The 23,640-nt window shown below is 44.9% G+C and overlaps 1 protein-coding gene across 1 annotated transcript; it reads left to right on the top strand.

Annotated features, from left to right (window-relative positions):
- On the top strand, positions 1–23,640 carry LOC310819388 (oxysterol-binding protein-related protein 1-like). The gene is made up of 19 exons (XM_083690657.1): positions 1–52; positions 178–241; positions 1,217–1,330; positions 1,584–1,712; positions 1,921–1,999; positions 2,658–2,764; positions 11,364–11,541; positions 13,472–13,694; positions 16,770–16,845; positions 17,815–17,949; positions 18,075–18,172; positions 18,371–18,553; positions 18,770–18,877; positions 19,202–19,291; positions 19,750–19,867; positions 21,010–21,126; positions 21,357–21,480; positions 21,672–21,762; positions 22,427–23,640. The coding sequence occupies exons 2-19, from the start codon at positions 224–226 to the stop codon at positions 22,527–22,529; spliced, it is 2,091 nt and encodes a 696-aa protein (XP_083546783.1). The 5' UTR covers positions 1–52; positions 178–223; the 3' UTR covers positions 22,530–23,640.

Raw genomic sequence — 23,640 nt, 5'->3', positions numbered from 1 at the left:
GTTCCCATTGGGTGGTCATTGAAAATGGGGTCCTATCCTGGTACCCCAGAAAGTGAGTCACACTCCTCTTCCTCCACCATTTCCCCCACACCCACAATGAAGCATGTTTTTCCATAAAAGATCTTGGATTGGTAGAGAGATGACCTGTGTGTGTGTGTGTGTGTGTGTGTGTCGTAGGGCTGATGCTGTGGCTGGTGTCCGGAGGCAGGGCTGTAAGGCCCTGATGCGAGCTCACTGCATGGTAGGTACAGTAGGCGGCAGGATGCTGTGTTTCTCCTTGATCTGAGCTCAGCCACACATACAGTAGAGCTGTGGAAAGTACAACAGGGAGTTAACCCTTCCACCTCTTGCAACAGACTCCGTCCACACTGTCAGTCATGTGACGCGGGTCACGCTACATGTGTGTGAGGTCAGCTTGCACACTGCCTCAGTTCTCTGCGGCGCTCAGCAAAGCTTTGCGTGACTTCGGCATGATTGCCGGATGGCATTTTCCGCATTTTATTCAGTTGCATATGTAGCTGTTATTCAATGCCCTTCCACTTCCATATCCACAACCCTCCGGTCCTAAGTGCAGTTTATCGCATTATTTTGAGGTTATTTCTTTACTGACTGGTGGTTATACACTCACCGAGCTCTTCATTAGGAACACTGTACTAATACCTCCCTTTGCTCTCAAAACAGCCTCAATTCTTCGTGGCATTGATTCCACAAGATGTTGGAAACATTCCTTTGAGATTCTGGTCCATGATGACATGATTGTATCACGCAATTCCTGCAGATTTTTCAGGTGCACTTTCAAGCTGTGAATCTCCCATTTTACCACAGACCAAAGATGTCTTCTATGAAGATGAATTCTATTGAATTCAGATCCGGTGACTGGGAAGGCCACTGAAGAACACTGAACTCATTGTCATGTTCCTGAAACCAGTTTGAGACAACTTTGTGACATGGTGCATTATCATGCTGGAAGTAGCCATTAGAAGATGGGTAAATTGTGGCCATGAAGGGATGCACATGGTCAGCAACAATACTCAAATAGGCTGTGGCATTCAAGCAATGATTGATTGGTATTAACGGGCCCAAAGTGGGCCAAGAAAACATTCCCTACATCATCTCCACCACACAGGTGTGCAGGTGTTCCTGATAAAGTGCTTGGTGAGTGTGTACTGTATGTCTTACTGTACCTTCATGTAAGTCATTTCCTATGCCTCTCTAGGTCAAAGCGTGGGATAGGTGCTTCTTCACCCTTAGGTGCTTTGATGACAATGTCTATCACTTCAAGGTGAAGACGGACCCGTCGTGGAAGACAGATCCAGAGGCAACTAGAAAAGTATGCTATTTAAAAAAAGAAAAAAAAAGTGTGTGTGTGTGTGTGTATATATATATATATATATATATATATATATATATATATATATATATATATATATATATATATATATATATATATATATATATATATATATATATATATATATACACACACACACACATATATATATATTTCTAGTGTGTAGTTTAGCTAATCAGTGCTTTTGGGCGGTACTGTATGTTGCCCTGTGTGTGTGTGTGTGTGTGGACAGAGTTGGCTGGATGCCTTGGAGCAGCACACGGCCTACAGCACCCGTCACTGTCGCCAGGAGCAGACCCCTGCGGATGACGAGGGTGATGAAGGCAGCGTGTCGCTGGGGGACCTAACGCAATCCCTCCAGGTCAGCTCAAGTCCTGTTGATTTTCCAGCAGCCATTCCCAATGCTACACACACACTCTCAGTGTAAATGTATTGTGTCCCATACCAGATACAGTCCTGAATGCCTACACAGTACATGAAAAGCACTCTCTCAATCCCCCTCCCCCCCCCCTCTCTTTCTTTCCTCCCACGTCCATCTGTCTCCCCACCTCCATCTCTCGACCTCTCAGGCTGCTGAAGCCTGCCAGCAGAAATTGGAGACTCAAGTGTCTATTTTTCTCTCCATGGTGAAGAATGAGCAGAATAATGGTAAGACATCCCATTCACTTGTCAGTGTGTGAGGGTACTCTCCATTGACTATCTCTGCTATTCACTCCCCACGTTCCTTTTATTCCATAGAAGTGTGTCCTTCAGTCACAGTCAGTGGTGCCCTTCATACAGATAAAGGCATGCCTTTACACGCCGGTGTACACACTCTACCTGGGTCCAATACATCAAGTCACACTTTATTTATAGAGCACATTTTGTACATGGACACAATACAATGCACTTCACAGAAAATAAATACATAAAAAAAAATATATATATATATATATATACGACAGAGAGAGAGGCTAACGGAAGGTGAAGTATAACAGTGGGTCAAGTGTAGTAAAAAGGACATGGTAAAAGAACTGAAAGACGAGGTCAAAGACTTGAGCTGTACTCGATTTACTGGAGTTGAACCGACTTAAAAAGTACCGAAACAGCAAAGTCCCAAGGTAGTACAACTCAAATTCTGTCAAGTGGTAAAGGTCTGATACACACCCAGGGGATGACCGCTATAGATTAATGAATTATTTATGAATGAATACATTTTTATATAGATTTATGTCTTGGTTTAGCCAACCCATCCTACAGGGTCTGTAGCTGTTGGGTGGTGTAACAGCTCCACATTCATCTCTGTCTCTCTCTCTGTCTCCATTAGCGCTGGCTGATCCTCTCCTGCTGAAGGCCAGAGAGACCAGTGATCTCTCCAGTGAGACCTGCGCTGCCCTCCGCCTCTGTCTGGCCCTGTTCTCTAACCAAGAGGAGGTACCGTGCCTACCACACCACCACCACCACCACCACCACCACCACCCACAACAACAAACCTGGGCCAGATACACACGTCACAGACTGCTGCACCTCAGGGTTGATGTGAATAAAGATAGTATAGTCATACGATACACTACTACTGTACATCTCCAATAATCTGCCAACAATATGTGGCTGGTTCATTTGAAAAATGGACCGTTATTTTCACTTTGTGAAATGTGTGGCAGTCACTCTACAGTCGGCTATGTAGGGCAGTGCTGTACTTTCACATGCTTGTGCTGCGCTTGGTTTAGTTTGCCTGGTACTGTACAATGAGACCAAACGAGTGGAAACTACGAGCTGAATCAAGCGCGCCTGAAGCGCTTTCGAGGATTATGTATTCAACCTACCGCCTGTCCACCGCGACACCCCTCAGTCCTCACTGTGTGTTCACAGTGCATGGGTAGCCGAGCGTTTGCCTGTTCAAATTTCCGCCGACCGACCTGACACGGGGTGTGCGATGTGAATTGTATAGAATCTTTTTTTAGAATGTCGTATTGCGTACGATCATCTTGCCCGCCAGAGGATACGTTGGTCCTCAACAACACCGTACGGCACTTTGTTGATCCTCAACGGCTCCTTATCGCAACGATGCGAGTTGTGTGAGTCGGACCTCAGTGATGAAGTGTATCTGTCCCATTGATTCATATGGACTCCCATACACTACTACGGGCGGTGATGTCATTGGCTGATGAATTTATATGGAATGGTTCAGTAGAAGCTCCAGGCCACTCCCCCCTACTCTAACTGGCCAGTGGCTGTGTGTAAAGGGGGAGGGGGTGTGTGTGTGTGTCCCTCCCTCCCTCTACACCTGTCCGAGCGGCCGTGCCATGCCCTTGGGGAGAGCAGTAGAAGAGCGTTGTAATCACTGGAGCGTCTATCGGGAAGGACACAGGCAAGATCCGCTTTTATGCTTAGGTCTGCACTCCACTCGGGGTCAGTGCAGGCACACACACACACACACACACACACACACGCGCAGGCAGGCTTTTGCTCCAGGGAGACGCCGCGCGTTTAGAGTAGGAACTGTAGAGCGTGCATATTAACGCTCAGGCTGAGACACATGAGTACACACATGCGCGCACACACACACACACACACATACACACTCTCTTACCCACACTCACTCTCACACCGGCAGGCACACACACACACACTCTCTCTCTTTCCCACACTTGCTCTCACACCGGCAGACACACACACACACACACACACACACACACACACACACACTCTCTTTCCCACACACACTCTCACACCGACAGGCACACACACACAGACACACACTCTCTTTCCCACACACACTCTCACACCGGCAGGCACACTTCCACAAGCCAGCGGAGCATCCAGAGCAGAGGAGAGAAGGTGACAGCAGCACCCTCCATCGTCACAGGTACGGTAGAGACCTCTCCCTCTCTTTGCTCTTCATTGTCTTCTGAACAAGTGGGTCTGTTTGCATTAGGCTGCTCCCTGTGGACATTGGTTAGCCTATTGTTGGGCTTTAGGACAGTACTTGAAGGTTGTTCAGGTGAGTTGGTTTTTCATGGGTTTTAGCTACTCTAGTCAGATGTACTGTACAGTAGGTAAGTGGGGGTTTTGTCAGTGTTGTCTAGCTACATTCATAAGATGTGGATTGTTTCTATAGTAAATGGGCATTTTTCATTTATTATGCTGAAAATGGCGGTTAGAATGTGTGTGTGTGTGTGGGGGGGGGGGGGTTGGGGCACACGAGGTGCTTAGATAAGCCGTGCTTGTACTGTTGTGTGGTGAACTTGGTGCTACAGTACGACACAGTGACGACGGTCATGACATTTCGACAGTCGTTTCTGGAATAATCAAAAGCAAGTCTAAGCTCTAGGTTTTTTTTTATTAAGTCGCAGTGTCTTTCAGTCATTTCATGAATGATAAGGAAACCACATATGCAAATGTATGAAGTGTTTCATGTATTGCTTTTCCACCTATTTCTTGTGGGTCACTTTTTTTTTTTTTTTGGCAACATTTAAAAAAAGACCCACTTGGACCTCACAGATGTTTGGAAGTGCTGCTCCTTGGTAACATTAATCTGACAGGTATTGTGTGTGAGCCCACTTTGTAGGTTAAGACTAGGAGGATTAGGATGATCCGTAAAGCTGTAGTAGTACTTCTGTCATCAGGATGTTGTCCTCACTTACTGTAGACCATGTCTGGCCTCATGGCGGTGAAGACTGTTCTTTAGGCACTTAATATTTAATCCATGGTGCTTCTAGGAGGGACTTTGTTTCCCAACCCGGTTGTGGAGGTCAAACGGACCTAGCTGGTAGTATTTCTGTATTTATTTCACACAAAAGTTGACACAAAAGACCGAACGATGGATAACCATGTTACCTGGCTAGACGACATGTTTTATTGATGACAACAATTCAATGTAAATAATAAGATTCTCGTTCCGTCAGACTGTCAATGAGCAGCAGAAGCTCTGCGTTCTCTCAGTCATATCGCTAGCTTTGTCACCCTGGGTGGCCGGAGGTGGCGGAGTGCTTACTGTTGCCCCTGCACCTTTAACAGTGTGTTTTAATGAGACACAATGGAACCACAATGGCTCCTCATAGAATGTCTAGTTTCTCCCATACCCATTCACAAACGGGCAACAGCCTAATCCATCATACACTGAGTGCCCTTATGCTAAGGTCACTTGGTATGCAGAGGTGGTTACTATTACTGTATGCGCCATATCCCATTTCCACATGGAGAGATGCATTGTGAGTGTCGTATAACTGTAAGTACCCATTAGCCCACGAAATTGGGGAATTGATTGGTCACTTGGACAGTCAATCACATGGTAAGAGGGGAAATGTCTGAACAAGCATGATGACCGCTGGTCTCCACTCTTAAGCTGGATCTGTTACAACAGACTAACAGGATTAGAACACGTGTAAGCAGAGAGAGAGAGCACATAGGTGGCGCCATCATGGATAGTATTAAACACTAATCCTCAATATAATAATAATATGTGCCATTTAGCTGATGCTTTTATCCAAAGTGACTTACATTGCAGTGAGTGCATACATTTCAGTATATATGAGCCCAGCAGGAATCAAACCCACAACCTAAGCGTTGTTAGCGCCATGCTCTACCAACTGAGCCACAGAGGACCTGTCTTGCTTGCCTGCGGTTGGTTGGTCTAGTGCAGCGATTCCCAAACTTGGGGTCGGGACCCCATGTGGGGGTCCCTTGATTTCAAATCAGGATCCCCTGAGAAAATCAAACTCAAACCTCTATGATTTGATAAATAAGACACAGATGTTTTTATATCGTATGAAGACAATTTCATATCCAACCAATTAGAACATATTTTAGGCGATAACAATACACTTGGATGTCATTATAACAAGTTTTCGCATAGTCCACAATCAAGTTATTGGGGTCACAGGAATTTATTGATGTCGACTTAGGGCCACGACAAACATTTTTGGGAACCCCCTTGTCTCGTGGTAAGCCTTTAGTGTGCTATCTCTCCCACATACTGTATGCCTGTGTCTGCATGGCTGGGATTTGAACCCCGCTCCCATCCCATTTCTGACATCATTTATTTCCGTCTCTGTTCCACTTCCTGAATCTAAAAAAGACACGTTATCTCCTCTCCTTACTCCTTCTCAACAAAACAAATTGGAGGTGAGGATCCTCCCCTCTGACCTCCTCCTCCAACGCGTCTTTAGGAGGCAGGCGCGGAGAGAGAGGATGCGAGGAGTACGGAAAAGGCTTTTGAGATTTGGGCCAAGTGAAATGCTAAAAAAAACAAAAACACACTTGTGTATTGACACAGATACAGCTGTCACCGCTGTGGACGCGGTACTACCGCTGCCTGAATGGGCGCTCTGCCTCCACCTCTCATTACCTCGCGTGCTGAATGCTGTCTGCTCGGGTCTCTCTGTCAGACGTGTGAACGTGTGACTCGTGCTAAGTGTTGAGCTGAAATTACAGCCCCTCTCCTTACACACACACACACCCGCACACACACATGCTTGTTCTCTCTCTCTCTCTCATACACACACACATACACATACACACACACACACACACACATGCTTGTTCTCTCTCTCTCTCTCTCATATACACATACACACATACACATACACACACACACACACACACACATGCTCGTTCTCTCTCTCTCTCATACACATACACACACACACACATGCACGTTCTCTCTCTCTCTCTCTCATACACACACACTCAAACACACGCACACATACACATACAAACACAAATGCGCGCACACACACATACACATACACTTCAGCAGATGTGCCCTGACCTGATTTATTAGCTCGCTACAGAATTAGACCGTTCGCCAAGACGTCAAAGCGATGCTGGCAGGGAGCGAGAGACAGTGATTGGCTGGCCTTTTGAAGTGGAGATCGGGTATAGATATCGTTGTTGTTTTCCCAGATTAGTGTTTTCCGTACAGGCTTGAGATCACCATGGCGACCGTGCTGTACTGTAGTGTATGTAGGCCAAACGGTGCAGAAATTCCTTAGAGGTGTGAAAGTCTCACACACACACACACACCATACACACTCTCTCTCTCTCTCACACACACACACACACACACACACACACATTCTATCTCTCTCTCTCACTCTCAAACACACACACTTTATCCATGCTCCTGGCTCCCCTGTGTAGGATCATCTTGGCCCCCCCGACGGCTCGCGCCCTCACAGATACTCCGAGGAGATAAACACTGGCACCATCATGTTCTATTTACGTGGAGAGACACAGCCACTCGCCGTGTACATTAGTTGTGTTTACCTGATCTGTCATGTCGAGTTGTTCTCACTAACAGTACAGTGTCAGTGATCTCCGAGGAAATGTACAACCCACACTGTTTACCCAGGACAGCACTGCAGCAGATTCTACCGCCTTAGGGAAAGGAGAGAGCAGGCAGAAGGTCATTACACACACACACACACACACACACACGCACACACACACACTAACACACTCTCTCCTCTTCACAGGTCACTGGGTCAGACCCGTTTATCATGTCGCCCCCGTAGGATTATGGTGACCCTGAGTGCAGGACAAACGTTCTCCCCGCGATCTCTCTCCCTCTCTCCCTCTCTCCCTCTGGCGGCGTCAGCCTAACCACGTCCTTGTTCCCTCTCTTAGCCTGATTTTCGACCTTCACTACGACCTCTAACCTAGCGTGTGTGTTCTCAGTGGGGTGTAGGGCAGGACCTACAGTACAGGTTTTAATGCCCCTCTCTCCCCACCTCAACGAGTCTCCCTGGGTGGCCTGTCTCTGCCTTGTGTGAGTTTCTCAAATAGTGTGTGTGCCTTGTTTAGTGCATAGCATAGCGACTCAGTCCAACGGGGACTCCCATCTGGTTGATCCCATCAGACCAGAGACATGTACAGTAAAGATGTGTTTAATTAAATACCCAACCGGGGAGTAGTGGAGAACAACTGAACAGTTTGTCTTCTAACCAGATGGATGCACCAGGTATAGTGCTCGCCACAGCAGTGAGCCATACGAGAGCCAGTTGGCCAGAATGTTTTCCCCCCCCTCCAGCAGGAAAACAAAGTTAGAGCTTTGCTTGCAGCTTGTCCCGGGGCAGGGAAGAAGCCATTCTCCTTAAGAACATAGAGACGTATAGAAGAGCCCACACACAGGCGCACACAGGCGCACACACACACAGGCGCACACACACTCTCTCGCCCACTCTTTCTCTAACACACACACACACACACACACACTCTCTCGCCCACTCTTTCTCTAACACACACACTCCCTCACACACACACACACACACACACACAGAGCAGGGCTTAAAATAGCGTTGTGTTTGCTCAAGCGAGAGGATGATGGTAGGGGGGGAGAGGAGGAGGAGGAGGACGCTGGCTGGCTGGCTGGCTGGCTGGGGCAGGTTACACAACAAAGTGTTGCGGATGGGCTGTCAAGAGCCAAGCACTCTCCGATGGGACTGCCTTGGCTCAGGCTTGTGCAACGTGAGCTCCCTCAGCTCCAGAGAGAAGTCGCTCGCTCTGAGTGGAGGGTTTCTGGTGACAAACACTTGTGTGACGGCAAACCATGTAAAGTGGGAATTTATGGACTGTTTCGAAAGAATGTCTGGTGGATTAAAATATGGCGTTGTTATGTTGATCAAGATGTTGGTTTTTGAAGAGTGTGCGAGAATGTCACTGTGGGTGTTCTAGAAGAGAGTTTCTTCTCGAGCAAATGTTTCGTCTTGAGGTCGTCTGGAGCGTAGATGAGTTTGGGTTCAAACCCAGTCGGTCACGCTTAGTCTGGTCAGTAAACCGACACACTATTTGAGAAAAGTCAATCCGCAATTAAATTCATGAAATTGTTATTTTGAGTTAAAGGTGCTTTTACCTTACCTTTATGTTTCTTTCAATCCAAGACTAAGTAACGATCCTGTCAGTCCTGATATGAGTTCATCTTTCAGACCTGATCGATCTGTATTGATCCCAGTTCTTTTTGAAGCGGCTCAGCGGAGACCGCATCAGCATATTGATTTGCATGAGTCACGCTCACCTGTCTAACCTCAAACAGAGCTGGCTCACCTCATTAAAAGTTGGCTCGCTATCAGGCAGAACCACAGAAGAGGAAAGTTGGAAGTGCTTATGTTTATGCTAATGTTGCAGTGGCTGTTCCTCCACGGTCAGGGTCAAAGACCTCCCCAACACCCGGTGTTGCCAACACTGTGTACTTGCTAGGGAGCGACTCCAATTTGTTTCCTACAGTATCTATGCCAGGATGTTTACTGAGTTCTAAGGGAAGAGGAAGTGGAAATCGGCCAATCATATCAGTGACTCCGTTGGTTTTGAAGTAGTGTTTTTTCCTCCTTGGTATTGAAGACAGTGTTTTTCCTTGGCATCGCAATTTCTTCCACTGGTTTTGAAGTAGTGTTTTACTGTTTTTTCATCCTTGTTTTTCATAGTTATGCACAGTTCCATTTTAGTAATAACTGAGATGTGGTACTCAAATCTGATTATAATTGATCATAGAATAGATACATGTGGAGTGAAATGTGCAGAGATGATCTAATCTACTGATCAAATTATTCTGTCCATTCACCATTTTAACTACTATACAATCTATACTTTTGTTTTCTATTCTATACTATAACTTTGAGGTACCTATGATAGTGAATCTGTAATGGTTACTTACAGTATCACCATTGACTTCAGTAGCATTTTTACATCTGAAGCTTTTTTCAGAGATTTAGTTTCTCATTATGCCATTTTGACTGATGAATCTGGGCTTGACAAGGCCTCCATGCTGCCTTTGATCAGAGAAAGAAAAATGCCTGAAGATGAATATCAGACAGCCACAATATGTTTTAATCATTTCATAATCACCCACTATGAGAAACTACCTGTGTGTGTGTGTGTGTGTGTGTGTGTGCGCACGTGCGCGCACCTGTAACGCGATGTCAGTGAGCCCTTCAGGCAGGATAATTGATGAAGCTCCACTTGTTTTGTTTTTTTCTTTCCTAACTTTAATTGAGGACAATGGCCTCTCTTTGCTATCTCAGATTTGCAGCCCGATTTACGGGCTCCTGTTTCCCAACAGAGACTATCGCCTGCCTGCCTGCCTGCCTGCCTGCCTGCCTTTCCCCCCAAGGTGACTTTGGCTTCTTTCTCACTCTGTGGGGACTTGGTTCCTTTTGTTGTTCTCACTAGTCATCTTTCTTTCTTTACTCATTGAATTCTATTTCCAACCAAGTCCTTTAGGTCATTTCCTGTTAGGCAATGAAAATCAGTAGATGCTAAGTGGGATCCTTGGGACGACCCTCCCCTAACCCTAACTTTTTAACCCTTACTCTAACCCAATTAAAATGGCCTCTCAGGAAATGTTTATTGGATGAAACAATGGCGCTAACTCTGGAAACACAACAAGAGATATTCATTCAAGCACTGCAGGGTTGACTTTACCTTCAACCACTTCCACCCCACTGTCTCCTGAGTGTATCTCTGCAGTGTTCTGACGTTGTTGGTTGCTTGGCGAGCACGGTGGCTTTGTCAGCCTGCTGTTATTGTCTTTCCTCTGGGGTTAGCAGAGGACCCGCCACCGCAGCATCAGACAATAGGGAGAGGTGATCTCTCCAGTCTGTGCTCCACTAAGCCGAGCTCAGGTTGCCCAGGAGAGACACTCGATCCTGGGCCACGGCGCTGTCGGAGACTGGGGTGTTCGGTTCCGAGCGGGGGAAACTGGATAGGTATAGGCGGAGGTTAGAACAATGACCTGCTGTCGAGCTGCTTCCACAACAGGACACACACACAATGCTGTAGAAGGAGAGAGACCAATACCCCGGAACAATCCATCAATCAGTGTGGTTATCAGTCAGTTAGACTGTCTCTTAGCAAAAATGTCAAATGGATGATGTTGTTGCTGTTGATCTGAGTGTGTTCAGATTTGTGTGTGAGTGTGTGTGTGTAATTGCACACTAGATCTTGCCTCGTTCACTATGCCCAAATACCTAATATACACTTTACCCAGATCAGTGAATGTACCGTGTTTGTGTGTGTGTGTGTGTGTGTGTCCCAGGTGTGGAGCCTGAAGTTGGAGCAGGAGGTAGAGAAGAACAAGGCACTGACTGAGGCTCTGCAGACGTTGGCCACAGAGCACCAGGACCCCGAGCAGCAGCCCCAGTCCCTCTCTAAGAGCAGGAGGTCCCCCACTCTTGGCACACTCACTGAGGATGACTTCTACGACGCTCTGTCAGGTTAGTCTGCTACTGTACAGTATGTCAGCCAAACACCTGATGTTCCCAGCAAATAACTTCACACCCTGGGTTAGAGATTAAAATAAATTCCCCCATGTAAAAAGTAAGCTGTAGAAACACCTTTTTAGTATTTGTTATCAGCACAGACACCTCGAGAGACAAATCTCTCTTCAGTAGAACATCCTAACAGCCTGTGTCTGTGTGTGTCTGTGTGTGTGTGGAGCATGATTCACTACACTTGATACAGAACCCTAAGCTCGGTCCATTTCCCTCTATATGTCCCCGGGGGGGAACTTCAGCCACCCTGGTCTCCTCCTAGTCACAAATGGCCAATCACATCGCTGCTTACATGGCCGATTAACCAACCATCAGCTGCTACACGGCCTAATTGTCTCCTCGAGGGCTGAAATGGCCCTTTGAACTACTGTGGCAGTAAAGTAACACCGTCAGAGTGTCGCTCTTTATTATTCCCAAGGTTAACAAGCTAGCAGTACTTTTTAGGATAGCTAAAGCTGCTCATCTCTCGCTCAACGAACAGCATTCACACCCAACTTAATTCAAGGAAGGTGGTTGAATTATGGTTCAATGGGTCCGTCTGTATGAATATGATATGGTCAAGTCAAATTAAAAACAAACTGTTATAGTAATTTGTGTTTACCCTGAAAGGGGCAATCTAGGATTGGTACAGTACTTTTTTTATTTTATTTTTTTACTTTTGCGTTAATGATATATAGCCATTGATTCTTAAAGAATATAATTTAGAAATGCTCTATGAGCTTAGTTTATTTGTCTTACCCCATTCAAAACATGGTTAAAACTATAATTTTGATGGTTGGTCTGTCCTTGCATCCATAGCTCAGTCTATGAATTTGAGAGTGGTTGCATTTCTCCAGCCCCGTTCATCAGCTGGGGAGGAGTGAGCTTTGTTGTAGTTTGAATCGCAGATTGTAATGACACTTAAGTAGGCTGCTCCAGCACAGTGTATACTGTATACCCAAGAGCCTTGCGGTGGTTGCTATGGTTGCATGTTAAAGTGGGATATGTGCATTATTCATACACAAAGTTATTCTCTGGTCAAAGGCCTCACCAGTTGAGCTTCCTCCCAGCATCTATATTCAGATGTTTACATTCAATGTCTGAGAGAAAGATGGGGGAAGAAAAGATCCTGCGGCATGTTTTGAATGGCATGTCCTGCGGCATGTTTTGAATTTGAGGGCGGCTTACATCTTGGTTGTGTGTTGACATAATATATGTAAAAAATCACTGTGTCCATTTACTGTACTGTAGGTTGAACATTACAGCCACATATTTTATTATGAATGATATTTCTGCCATACCAGAGATTTTTACTTTGTATATCTGAGGCTGACAGAGTCAGCTCCGAAACCCCTGCTTCCCAACACGCACTGAAATGATAACTCTACATTCTATATCACATTGCAGATGTGGGTCAAATACATACAGTATGTGAACATTTTGAAAAACGTTGTCTTGCCAGATGCAATGGAGAAAATTTTAAAAAAGTGCAAACTGTATGTAAAATGAAGTGCACCCAAGTATTTAAAATATTTGACCTACTGTATGTATTCCAACCAAATAGGAACAGTGCTGTAGTGAAGCTATGTGTTCACCTGTGTTGTCCCTGGCAGCGTGCAGCTTAGGGGGTGGAGTTTGTGCTAGGTAGGAAGTGAAGCATCTGTGTGGCCGCCCATTGGAACAGGATCCCCCAGGTGGGGTTTCGCTTTTGCAGGGAGCGACAGGCTCGGAGGAGGAGGAGGAGGAGGAAGAAGGGAGGAGGAGGAGGAGGGTGTTAGCCTACAGATCACTCACTACCAGAGTGTTCAAGGCTGCAGGGTTTGGGGTTATCGGGCCAGGTACAGTAGGTTCTTGTGGAATGACCCTGCTTCTGTCCCCACCCTCTCCCTCTCAGAGTCCGAGTCGGAGTACTCTGTGAGTGACTTCCTGTCTGTGGCTGGCTACTCATTGGACGAAGGCGAGGAAGAAGGGAGAGAGACCCCCCCTTTTCTGTTCCGCCGCAGCAGCAGCCGCCGCCGTCGCTGCCCCAGCGACCCCGGGGGTCCCATCGCCGGAATGTCTGGGGAGGGTAACCATGGCAACCAGAAGGCCCAGTGCAACGGCGTCAAGAAGCACAGGTGGGGGCATAACAGTACGCTCTAATCATGGTGATGTCATGCTTGTTTTTCGGTTGTTTTCTTATTCTTATTAATTTAAGTACTTTGCTTGTTTTTCCGTACAATGTTTTATCTGTGTGTGGTTCACATATATGGCAATATTATGTTATTTCCCATTTTCTAATCATATTTTGTATCAGTGGTGACATTTTGTAGGACATGACTTGGACCAATCGTAACACGTTTATAGCTGACAACGACATCCACAATGTCATAATGCAAATATCCTGTCACTCAGTGAACAGGTGTGATGACTGTTAGTGTCTGAGATGACCACTGCATCAGCAGCCGGCTCTGTAGAATAGACCAGCTACTGTATTGTAGGTAATGTGATGCGTACAGTGCCTACCACCTCTGCAGTCCCCACTGTTATCGTATTCGGGTGTTTTTGTTGGAGCACCTAAGTTCCCCAGAGACTAGCCTCTCTTGTTTTTCCATCCTGAGCCACTGTTTCTCTCACACACACACAATGCTAGTTTTTCTTGGTACCCTGACTCTACCCTGTGTGTAGTAAGAACATTGGGTAGTCTATTTGATGACCAAGGCATGCCCTCTTTCTTAATAATCCAACAAGTGACCGTTTAATTATTTCGAGCGGGCCGTCTTAGATGGAGAGAAGGGACAGTGTGTGTCTGTGTGTGTTTGCATGCAGCAAACTGTGTGTGTGTGTGTGTGTGTGTGTGTGTGTGTGTGTGTGCACGCTATGCGTCTGTATAAAAGATTGATGGGCAAGTTGTTTATACACTATAACTCATGTCATTCGGAGAGAGCGGTGTTCCTGGTTGCCCGTAGATAAGTCTTGGTTGTGTGATGGAACAATGACCTCATATACTCTCCTGCCTTGATTTGGATTCAGACCAACACCAACCAAGCTCTTTTATATCAACAGGCTCTCTCTTTTTCTCTCTCTCTCTCTTTCTCTCTCTCTCATGGGCAAATAATGCACCGTTGGTCATCACTCATGCACTTTTAGAGTCAACGTACTGTAGAAGGAATTTGCGATTTTCAATTATAATAATAACAATATATGCCATTTGGCTGACGCTTTTATTCAAAGCGAATTACATTGCAGTGAGTGGATACATTTCTCAGTATATATGGCCCCAGCGGGAATCGAACCCGCATCCTAAGCGTTGTTAGCGCCATGCTCTACCAACTGAGCCACAGAGGACCGCTTATCACTTACCAACCACAATTAGTTGTTTTTTTTAGTTGATACTTGATTTGATACTTCATGTAATGCCAATGCCTGGTGATTTTCCTCTTTCTTATGTGTTACTCATTCATTTGCCTCGACCACAGATGATGACTCGCCTATAAGAAGTGTATGAAGCTGTTGATGCCAGTCGTTAGGACTGAGGTTAATCTAGTCTCGCATCTTCTGGTGTGTTTTGAAGCTGACAGAAGTATCAGTCTGTCACGCCCCACTAGGTTGTTCATTCCACTGTAAATAAGAGACGGGGTAGATTGAGCCGCTTCTCCTCCTCCTCCTCCTCCTCCTTCTCCTTCCTTCCCCTTCATCTCTCTTTCCCTCTCTCTTTTTTTGTGTAACTGATTCAGTGCTCATCCCTGAACAAACACACCATCTGCCTCGGGGCTGCACACCTGGTCCACACACAAACAGGCAGGCCTCAAAAGTAGCGACAGCGCCCGTGTGCGTGTGTGTGCCCGCACACAACACACACGCACACATTTTGAATACTATATTTCTGTTCACAGTGAAGCATCACATTCAAATAATCACACACACACACACACTCTCCCAATCATTCATGGTTATTGCATGAGGCTTGACCTGCGACTGCTACAGATCAGCTCATTAGCTGTCAAGTGTCTGGTAACTCTGTTTCCAAATGGCTATAAAGATTGGGTCCCTGATCCGCCATTTAAATGTTAATGTGCACCTTGTACACCACCATAGATAGATAGATAGGATATCAAACTTACTCAACATACCTACATATCTGAACTGTTCTACTTTTTTATAGACAGTATAACATGCTAAAACGCTCATAGTGTGTTCACACACAGTGGTAAATAGGCTATTGTAGGTTTGCTGTTGTAAACATGCTTTGTCCAAGAGTGAAAGTCAAGAGCTGACCTCCAGTGGGATCCCAGTGGGATGTGTGAAATGTGTCTATTTTGTGCGTCTTGAATAATCACAGAGAGGTGCATTAAAGAGTTGTGGACACTCCTTTTTTTCATGTATAAGTATTTTCGTTCCAGCAGTTCTTTTCCTTTTCCATATAGAAAGTCAAGAACATCACGTACAACTCAGGGCACATGCTTTAGTAGTAATACACACTTCACCACCAACAACAAGAGATCCTACTACCTGATTAATGATGGCACAGAGTGTATTTGAGATGGTGGAGGAAGAGAACCAAGCCTTATATGGCAAGATGTACAGTAGGTGGAATTACTGTATGGTGCTGCTCTAAATGCTCTAAAGTTTAGAGCATTTAGAGCATTGAGCATAAACCATGATTGATTGGTTTAGAGTCTAAACCAATCAATCACATGTATTTGTATAGTGCTTTTTTACAAAGACAATTGTCTCAAAGTGCTTTACAAAAAGAGCAATACAAACAATATGAACAATAAGTACAAAACAAGCAATATGAACGAACACCGAACCATAGAACCCGCAGAAAAACATAGGGCACAGTGGCAAGGAAGGGTGTAAACCATTTGTATTCTTTTGACAATGTATGTGGTTGCACTTTACTTCGCGGTACTGTTTCCGCTGGTATGTTACCTGATGTTTACTTAATCATTATGTTGTGACCATGGGTACTTCCTGGTACTTACTTTGAAGAATTTGACACAGATAGTGCCTTGTGGTGCTTGTTTTGATGAATCCCAAAGATCCAAACAAGTAGTACAGTACTAGACCGTAATTTAGAACAAAATTTCTAAGTAGATACCTTGAAATATCTGTACCATAAAAGCAATGTGCTTCCCCTGTGTCTATAACATCATTGAATGTACTCCATTTTGACCTGATCCATTTCTTTACTATTTTTCATCACTCAGGACGTCGTTACCGGCTCCCATGTTCTCCAGGAACGACGTCAGTGTCTGGAGCATCCTGAAGAAATGCATTGGCATGGTGAGGAATTCAGTCTCAAAACGACTTCCTCTCTGAACTTAGTTCATACCGTCTTATCTTTTCAAGTGGGTTTGTGCTGTGTTTGGGGGAAATATTGCTGACCTGAGCTGTTGTGCTTGGGGCAGTGTTACTGGATAATGAGTTAGCTCTGGTGAAGGATACAGCACCTTTATGACTTATTTATTTGGGACTTTACCTAAGAACGAAAACCAGGCATACGGACAGAGATTTGATATCTCGCTAACTCACACAGGCACTTTTGCACCTCAGTCCCGTCTGAGTTGTTCATTATTGTACATTGTCCCCACTAAATAATTGATTCAAAAAGATGAATACAAATGGTTGCATATGAAAGCTTTCAGTCACGGTTATTGGTCTGTCGGGATGCTAGAACCTTCTCCAATCCCTGCCGTGGGATAAATTGGGCCGTATAATCTCTCTCTATCCAATCCCGACAGCAGACGACCTGTTTAAATTATGTAGGCGTAGTCTAAGTTTTAATAATTGAGATCCAGGGTAACCTTCTTGTTCTGGTACTTATGGTGATGCCAAAAACAGCAGTATGCACAGATGCCTCTTGTCTTTTATAGACCGTGCTTTTATATATATATATATATATATATATATATATATATATATATATATATATATATATATATATATATATATATATATATATATATAAAATATATTTCTGGATATTGTACTCAAGTGTTCAGCTACTGTACTCTTGGGGGACCAGCTTGAAAAGAAATAGCGACCTTATGGTTGAAAAACCAATGTTTGTCGGCTATATTGCCTTCATCAGGGTTTTTTATTGTGCTTATTTTTGACATTATTTTTCTACTTTTCATTGACACTTATGCAGACACACAGTACGTGTGGGCTATGTGTATGGACACCAGTGTTTGTACTGTATGTTTCACTTTCCTGTTCTCCTCTTCCTCCTCTCCACTCCTCCTCTCTCAGGAGCTGTCTAAGATAGCCATGCCTGTGGCATTTAACGAGCCCCTGAGTTTCCTCCAGAGGCTGACAGAGTACATGGAGCACACCTACCTCATCCACCAGGCCAACGCTGCCACCGACTCTATAGAGAGGATGAAGGTAGCTAGTCATCATCATCATCCTCTCTCACATCAGCAGTCCACACACACACACAGTGTCTGTCTTCAAGAGATTTGTGCACTACGCTTCCCCCCCCTAATAAATATTTTGTGTGTGTTTTCTAGTGTGTAGCAGCGTTTGCTGTGTCTGCCGTAGCATCACAATGGGAGAGGACTGGGAAGCCCTTCAACCCTCTTCTGGGAGAAACCTACGAACTGATCAGGTTAGACCTACAGTACAACCTACCTCTCATGGGAGTGTGCGCGTGTGTGTGGACTGTTGATGTGTGTTGTGGATGGAGTTGTGTGTGTGTGTATGGGCTCTATGTACATTGTGTACAGTACATGCACATGTCTTGTGACTTGTCATGACACTACTGCCCCCCCCTCCCCCTCCCCCTCCCCTCCTACTCCCACCTCAGAGAGGACCTGGGCTTCAAGTGGATGTCGGAGCAGGTGAGCCACCACCCGCCCGTCAGTGCCTTCCACGCCGAGGGCATGCACGAGGACTTCCTCTTCCACGGCTCCATCTGCCCCAAACTCAAGTTCTGGGGAAAGAGTGTGGAGGCGGAGCCTAAGGGCATCATCACTCTGGAGCTGCCCAAGTCAGTGTGGAGCCAGAGGCCTTCCTCTTTCAGACCACCACGTCTCATTTCTTGTCAGATACTTGAGCTGCACTTTAGTAGATTGAGTAAACTACGTTATATTCAGCTAAGTTTAGTTTGCCTGGTACAATGGATAGAACCACCAAATTACTACACAGTATCTAATAATTTCAGATTGACAGTACGAAAGTAACTCTCCCTTTTCTCTCTCTGCAGATACAATGAAGCATACACCTGGACAAATCCCACCTGCTGTGTCCATAACATCATCGTGGGTCAGCTTTGGATCGAGCAGTATGGCAATGTAGAGGTGATCAATCACAAGTAAGGGACGTGCATGTGTGTGTGAGTGACAGTAGGTTATGTTCTCTGTGTGAGTCTTTGTGAGCACACATGTATGAATGTACATGTTATCATGTGAACACGTGTGCAGTTATGCGTGCGTGCGTGCCATAGTGTGAAACGGCTTTGATCATTTCCAGCCGATTGATCAGGGAAACAGAACCCGGGACAGTTGCTTTGCCACGAGAAAAGAGAGAGACGCGGAGCGTCAGAGCGGTGAATGTTTGAAAGCGGGCTGTGTCTTCTCTGACTGTGGGGAATGCTGAAAGAGAATGTGTGAACACAGAGTCTGTCATTCTGTGACAGGACCGGGGAGAGGTGCAGCCTGACGTTCAAACCCTGTGGCCTCTTCGGTAAAGAGCTGCACAAAGTGGAGGGCTACATTCTGGATAAAAAGTATGTGTGTACCATCTCTTGGTTTGCAATTGGATTGTCGATGGTTTGGATTGTCTCTCTTTTTAACAAGCTGGTTGTTATTATGTTATGGCCGTACAGATATAGCAGGAATCAATGTGAAGATGGTGTTCTCAGATCACATCCAAGGCCAACATCAAGACCATGACTTACTTATGTATCATGAAGCATTAAATATTCACAATACTCCATGTGCACATGAGTGATTCTGAAAGTATGAATATAATTTTAACTGAAATCAAGGGCAACAAACAAATGGCCAGCCTGGTACAGTATAGATACAGTCAACATCTCACATCCCTCACCAATATTTTGTCTCAATGCTCATTAAATCTGCATGTCATAGTATTTCAGAAGCCTACCGCTCAATATGCCAACCCTGCTGTGCGTGCATGTGTACATGCGTCTGTACACGTGTCTGTGTGCATGTGTGTTTCCAGCAAAAAGAAGCTTTGTGCCATCTACGGCAAATGGACAGAGTGTTTATACACGGTGGACCCTGCCACCTTTGATGCCCACAAGAAGGCTGACAAGAAGAATGCAGAGGAGAAGAAGCAGGTATATACTGTACTGCAGGACTATTCAACTATATTCTTGAGGGGGCTAGATTTTCAAAATGTTATTTGCAAGGTGGCCAGACATTTGGACATGCATGCGATTAGCCTTCCCAATGTCTGTATACACTTGGAAAAAAACAACGCACAAATACCACTATATTATTTTTTGAAGTACCAATTATTTTAAATGTAAGTGCTGTACAGGCCTTTAAATCCATATTTGTTTTCTTTTCAATAACACTTTTCTCACTTACTGAATATGAACACGGCATACACAGTGATCTTCTTTTTCCCTTTTAATGAGGAAAAATTACACTACTTTGATCGGGCAAGAGCAGAACAGTTTGGTTCAGGCAATGATAAAGGTGTTTGTCAGGAGGGTTCATGTGAGAGAATCTGATTGTGTATGTTGATCCAAACAAACATCCAAGCATCTCATCTTGTTTGGGAATTGCTCTCCATTGACATGCTCAGTCCAAAACTTCGCACAGCCCCACAGATTGAAGCGCCTGCCTCAGATCAGTCTAGCAGCGTTGCAAAATTCAACGTTGAAGACTGGTGAGCAAATGCTGATTGGCTGTACACTGATACCTTGGTGATATTGATGAACAGTTCTCAATGGACAACGGGACAACAGCGAATAAACATTTCTTCTACTGGAGGAAATTAAACTCGGGCTCATTTTGGCACCAAATATCTGATTTTTGCATGGATGTTTTTGCAGATGTTTATTAACGTTCAAAATTGATCAAAGGGCTGGATCTGAATAAGCCTGCTGTACTGTATACACTATGCACTAATGAACAACATCCTGGATCAACAGCAAGGGACTGGCTTCATCCCTACAGAGTTGGTTATGTAACTTGCTACCATATGCTTTGAGTGATGTTGTCTCTCTCGTCACTCCATCTGCTTAGAGAAGCAATGAAATTAACTGTATGCAGTATGATGTGTATCTTCATAGGATCAGGCAATGAACTTTCAGCACACAATACATGTAAATAATCAAGGCCTTATGATGTCACTAGTCCAGTTGCTCCACGTGTTTATTTTTTAATGATATTTTTGGAGGGTGGAGACACAGTACTGTACCTGGCTGAAGGGTTGACCCCCCTAGTTGTGTGTGTTCTCGTCCCCCTCCAGAGCAGTGTGGATGAGGAGCCGGAGGAGATGCCCCCTCCCGACACCGAGACTGTCCAGGCCATACCAGGAAGTGAACTCGTCTGGAGGATAGCCCCCCGACCAGACAACTATGCTGAGGTGAGAGGGATAGAGTGGCAAGGGGGATTAGATAGAGACATAGAGTTGGAAAGTGGGAGGTAGGGGGAGGAGAGATGAGGGAGGAAGTGTAGGGGAATAAAGGAGGGGTGTTAATTGGAAAGGTTTTGACACTATTTCTTCACTCCTTTTGTGATTGAGCTGGTTTTCACTCGTGATTTCTTCCCTCCCTTCCTTCCTTCCTCCCTCCCCCCTCATCTTCTCCATGGTAGTTCTATGCCTTCTCCACGTTTGCCATGCAGCTGAATGAGCTGGAGAAGAGCATGGAGGGGGTCATCCCTACCACAGACTGTCGCCTCAGACCTGACATCAGAGCCATGGAGAACGGAGACATAGGTATGAAGAAACCTATTTTGTACTGTTTAAAATCACCTTGTTGAGAAGAAGTATTTTCTGCGTGATGTGTATTGACTTTCAAGTAATTCAGCTCTTGGAAGAGAATGTTTTTGTTTGTTGATGTCGGGGAACCTTTGTGGAACGGAAACGTTTGTTTATGTGTTATATTAAAACATGTATTCCTCTCTCAGATTCGGCAAGTGCAGAGAAGAAGCGGGTAGAGGAGAAACAGAGGATGGCACGGAAAAATCGCTCCAAATCTACGGACGAATGGAAAACAAGGTAAGTTATTGTGTATACCGATATCCCTCCTCTAACCCTATAACTCCTTCAAACCCCCCCCCTACAAAAAGTGTTTGTATGCTAATGCTTGGCTAACTACCTCTGCATTTGTTTTGGGCTGTTATGCCTCCTCCTCATGTTGTCACTGATAAGGAACCCTGCGCTTGGCCCCAGGTTTGGCTTACTCTGCCCTAGTCTGCTTTGCCTGTGGTTTGTGTTTGAGTGTTGCACTCTACCATCCCCTGCAGGACAGATTCAGAACTGCAGTGAATGAACACATAATTTCAGACACAAATGCATGCTTCACTAAATCGGGGGGGGGGGGGGGTCCCAAAAGCTCTGCAGTACTAATATCCCAAGTGTATTGAAGACTATGGGTGTAAAGATTATTTTGGTGCTGTGAAAAGTTCTGGAAACGTACCCATGAATAGTAGCCTACAGTCGACTCCTGATGAATGCCCATCAAACGCAAACTTAGTGCATTGTTGTCCACCTGAATATTTATATTCATGCATGCATAATCATATTTTTCTACATTTATATTGTCATTAAGGAGTTCACTCTAGTCTATATCATGATGTTGTCACATGTGAGATCGTATCCATTCCCACCCATGTCTGTGTTTGTGCGTCTGACTCTAGTTTTTGGTCTCGCATTCCTACAGGTGGTTTCACCAGGGTCCCAACCCTTACAACAAAGCTCAGGACTGGCTCTACTCGAAAGGCTATTGGGACAGGAACTATGCTCAGCTACCTGACATATACTAACACACACACACACCATCAACCTCTTCTACACCTCCATGTAAACTCTTTGCTTTTTTTTCATATTCATGGTAGAACTTCTGATGGTGTGCTATCAAAAGTTTAATGGATGTGAGAGTTATAGTGTCAACATAAGCAAGGTAAAGGGAGGGAAATTGGCCTTATCATGAAGAAAATTGTCCTTTATGGTCCTACACAGGGAAAGGCTATTAACTATTGGGAGTTGAGTGACATCCAAGGCAACCACTCAGCAGCTTCCAAACCCATCTTCTCTCACACTCGAAGCACAACGATAAAGCCGTCTTGAGCCTGTAAGCTATGGTCAACGGACCACTACGTGTATAAATAGAGACGTCTTTGGAAAAAGTAGGATATAAATCTGCCTCTGTCGTTATGTTTTTAAGATGGAGTGTTTTGACTTGAATGCGACGCATCACTTGATGTATATCCTATTTAAACGCAGTGCATGTAGCGCTGTTACTGTCGAATGTGTGCAGAAGCAGTATCACTCTTAAAACAACGTAGAGCTTTCAGGTTGTGTGTGAAGTAGCCTATTGCTCAGGCTTGTACAGTATCTATTACTTATTGACTAGAATGAGAGTCTCTTAAGACAAACACTACTGTCATTAACTCCCATTTCTGCTGCTTAGGTCTCAGTATCCATGCCTGAGGACATTGTAGATGTCATATTGGAATAGAGCTCATTTAGTTGTCTGAGCTATGATGTACTGTAGTTCTTTTTGCAGAGAAAAATGTTAATCAATGTACTTAGAATCCTGACTCTTGCGTCCATAGCAGATAGATACATAGCGGAGTTTGATCTCTTGGCTCTGTGTAAAGATATATTTTCTCTCTGTGTGCAAAAGTATCTGAAATATAGTAGTAAAAATATAATTCAGGATCATTCTTAAAAGTACATAAATCTGTCTGGAATACTTCCCCCCTCTCACAATGAATGCAGATGTAATGCACCACTTTTGACTATGCAAGCATTAGCTGCACCTTCACACACACAACATTCCATGTTTACTTTGTTGTGAATAGCTGCTGTAACTTCTGTAAAGCGCGAGGGATTATCATGTAATATAAGGCGGTAAAGGTAGACTAGGGTCCT

Source organism: Argentina silus (genome assembly GCF_951799395.1).
Source record: "Argentina silus genome assembly, chromosome: 18".
In the NCBI taxonomy this organism is placed as follows: domain Eukaryota; kingdom Metazoa; phylum Chordata; class Actinopteri; order Argentiniformes; family Argentinidae; genus Argentina; species Argentina silus.
This window is presented reverse-complemented; position numbering and strand designations above follow the sequence as displayed.

Bases quoted from the DNA above. Each gene is read 5' to 3' on its own strand.
- LOC310819388 (XM_083690657.1), top strand. The intron at 1,331-1,583 runs GTATGCTATTTA...GTGTGTGGACAG, and splicing joins ATCCAGAGGCAACTAGAAAA to AGTTGGCTGGATGCCTTGGA. The intron at 1,713-1,920 runs GTCAGCTCAAGT...TCGACCTCTCAG, and splicing joins ACCTAACGCAATCCCTCCAG to GCTGCTGAAGCCTGCCAGCA.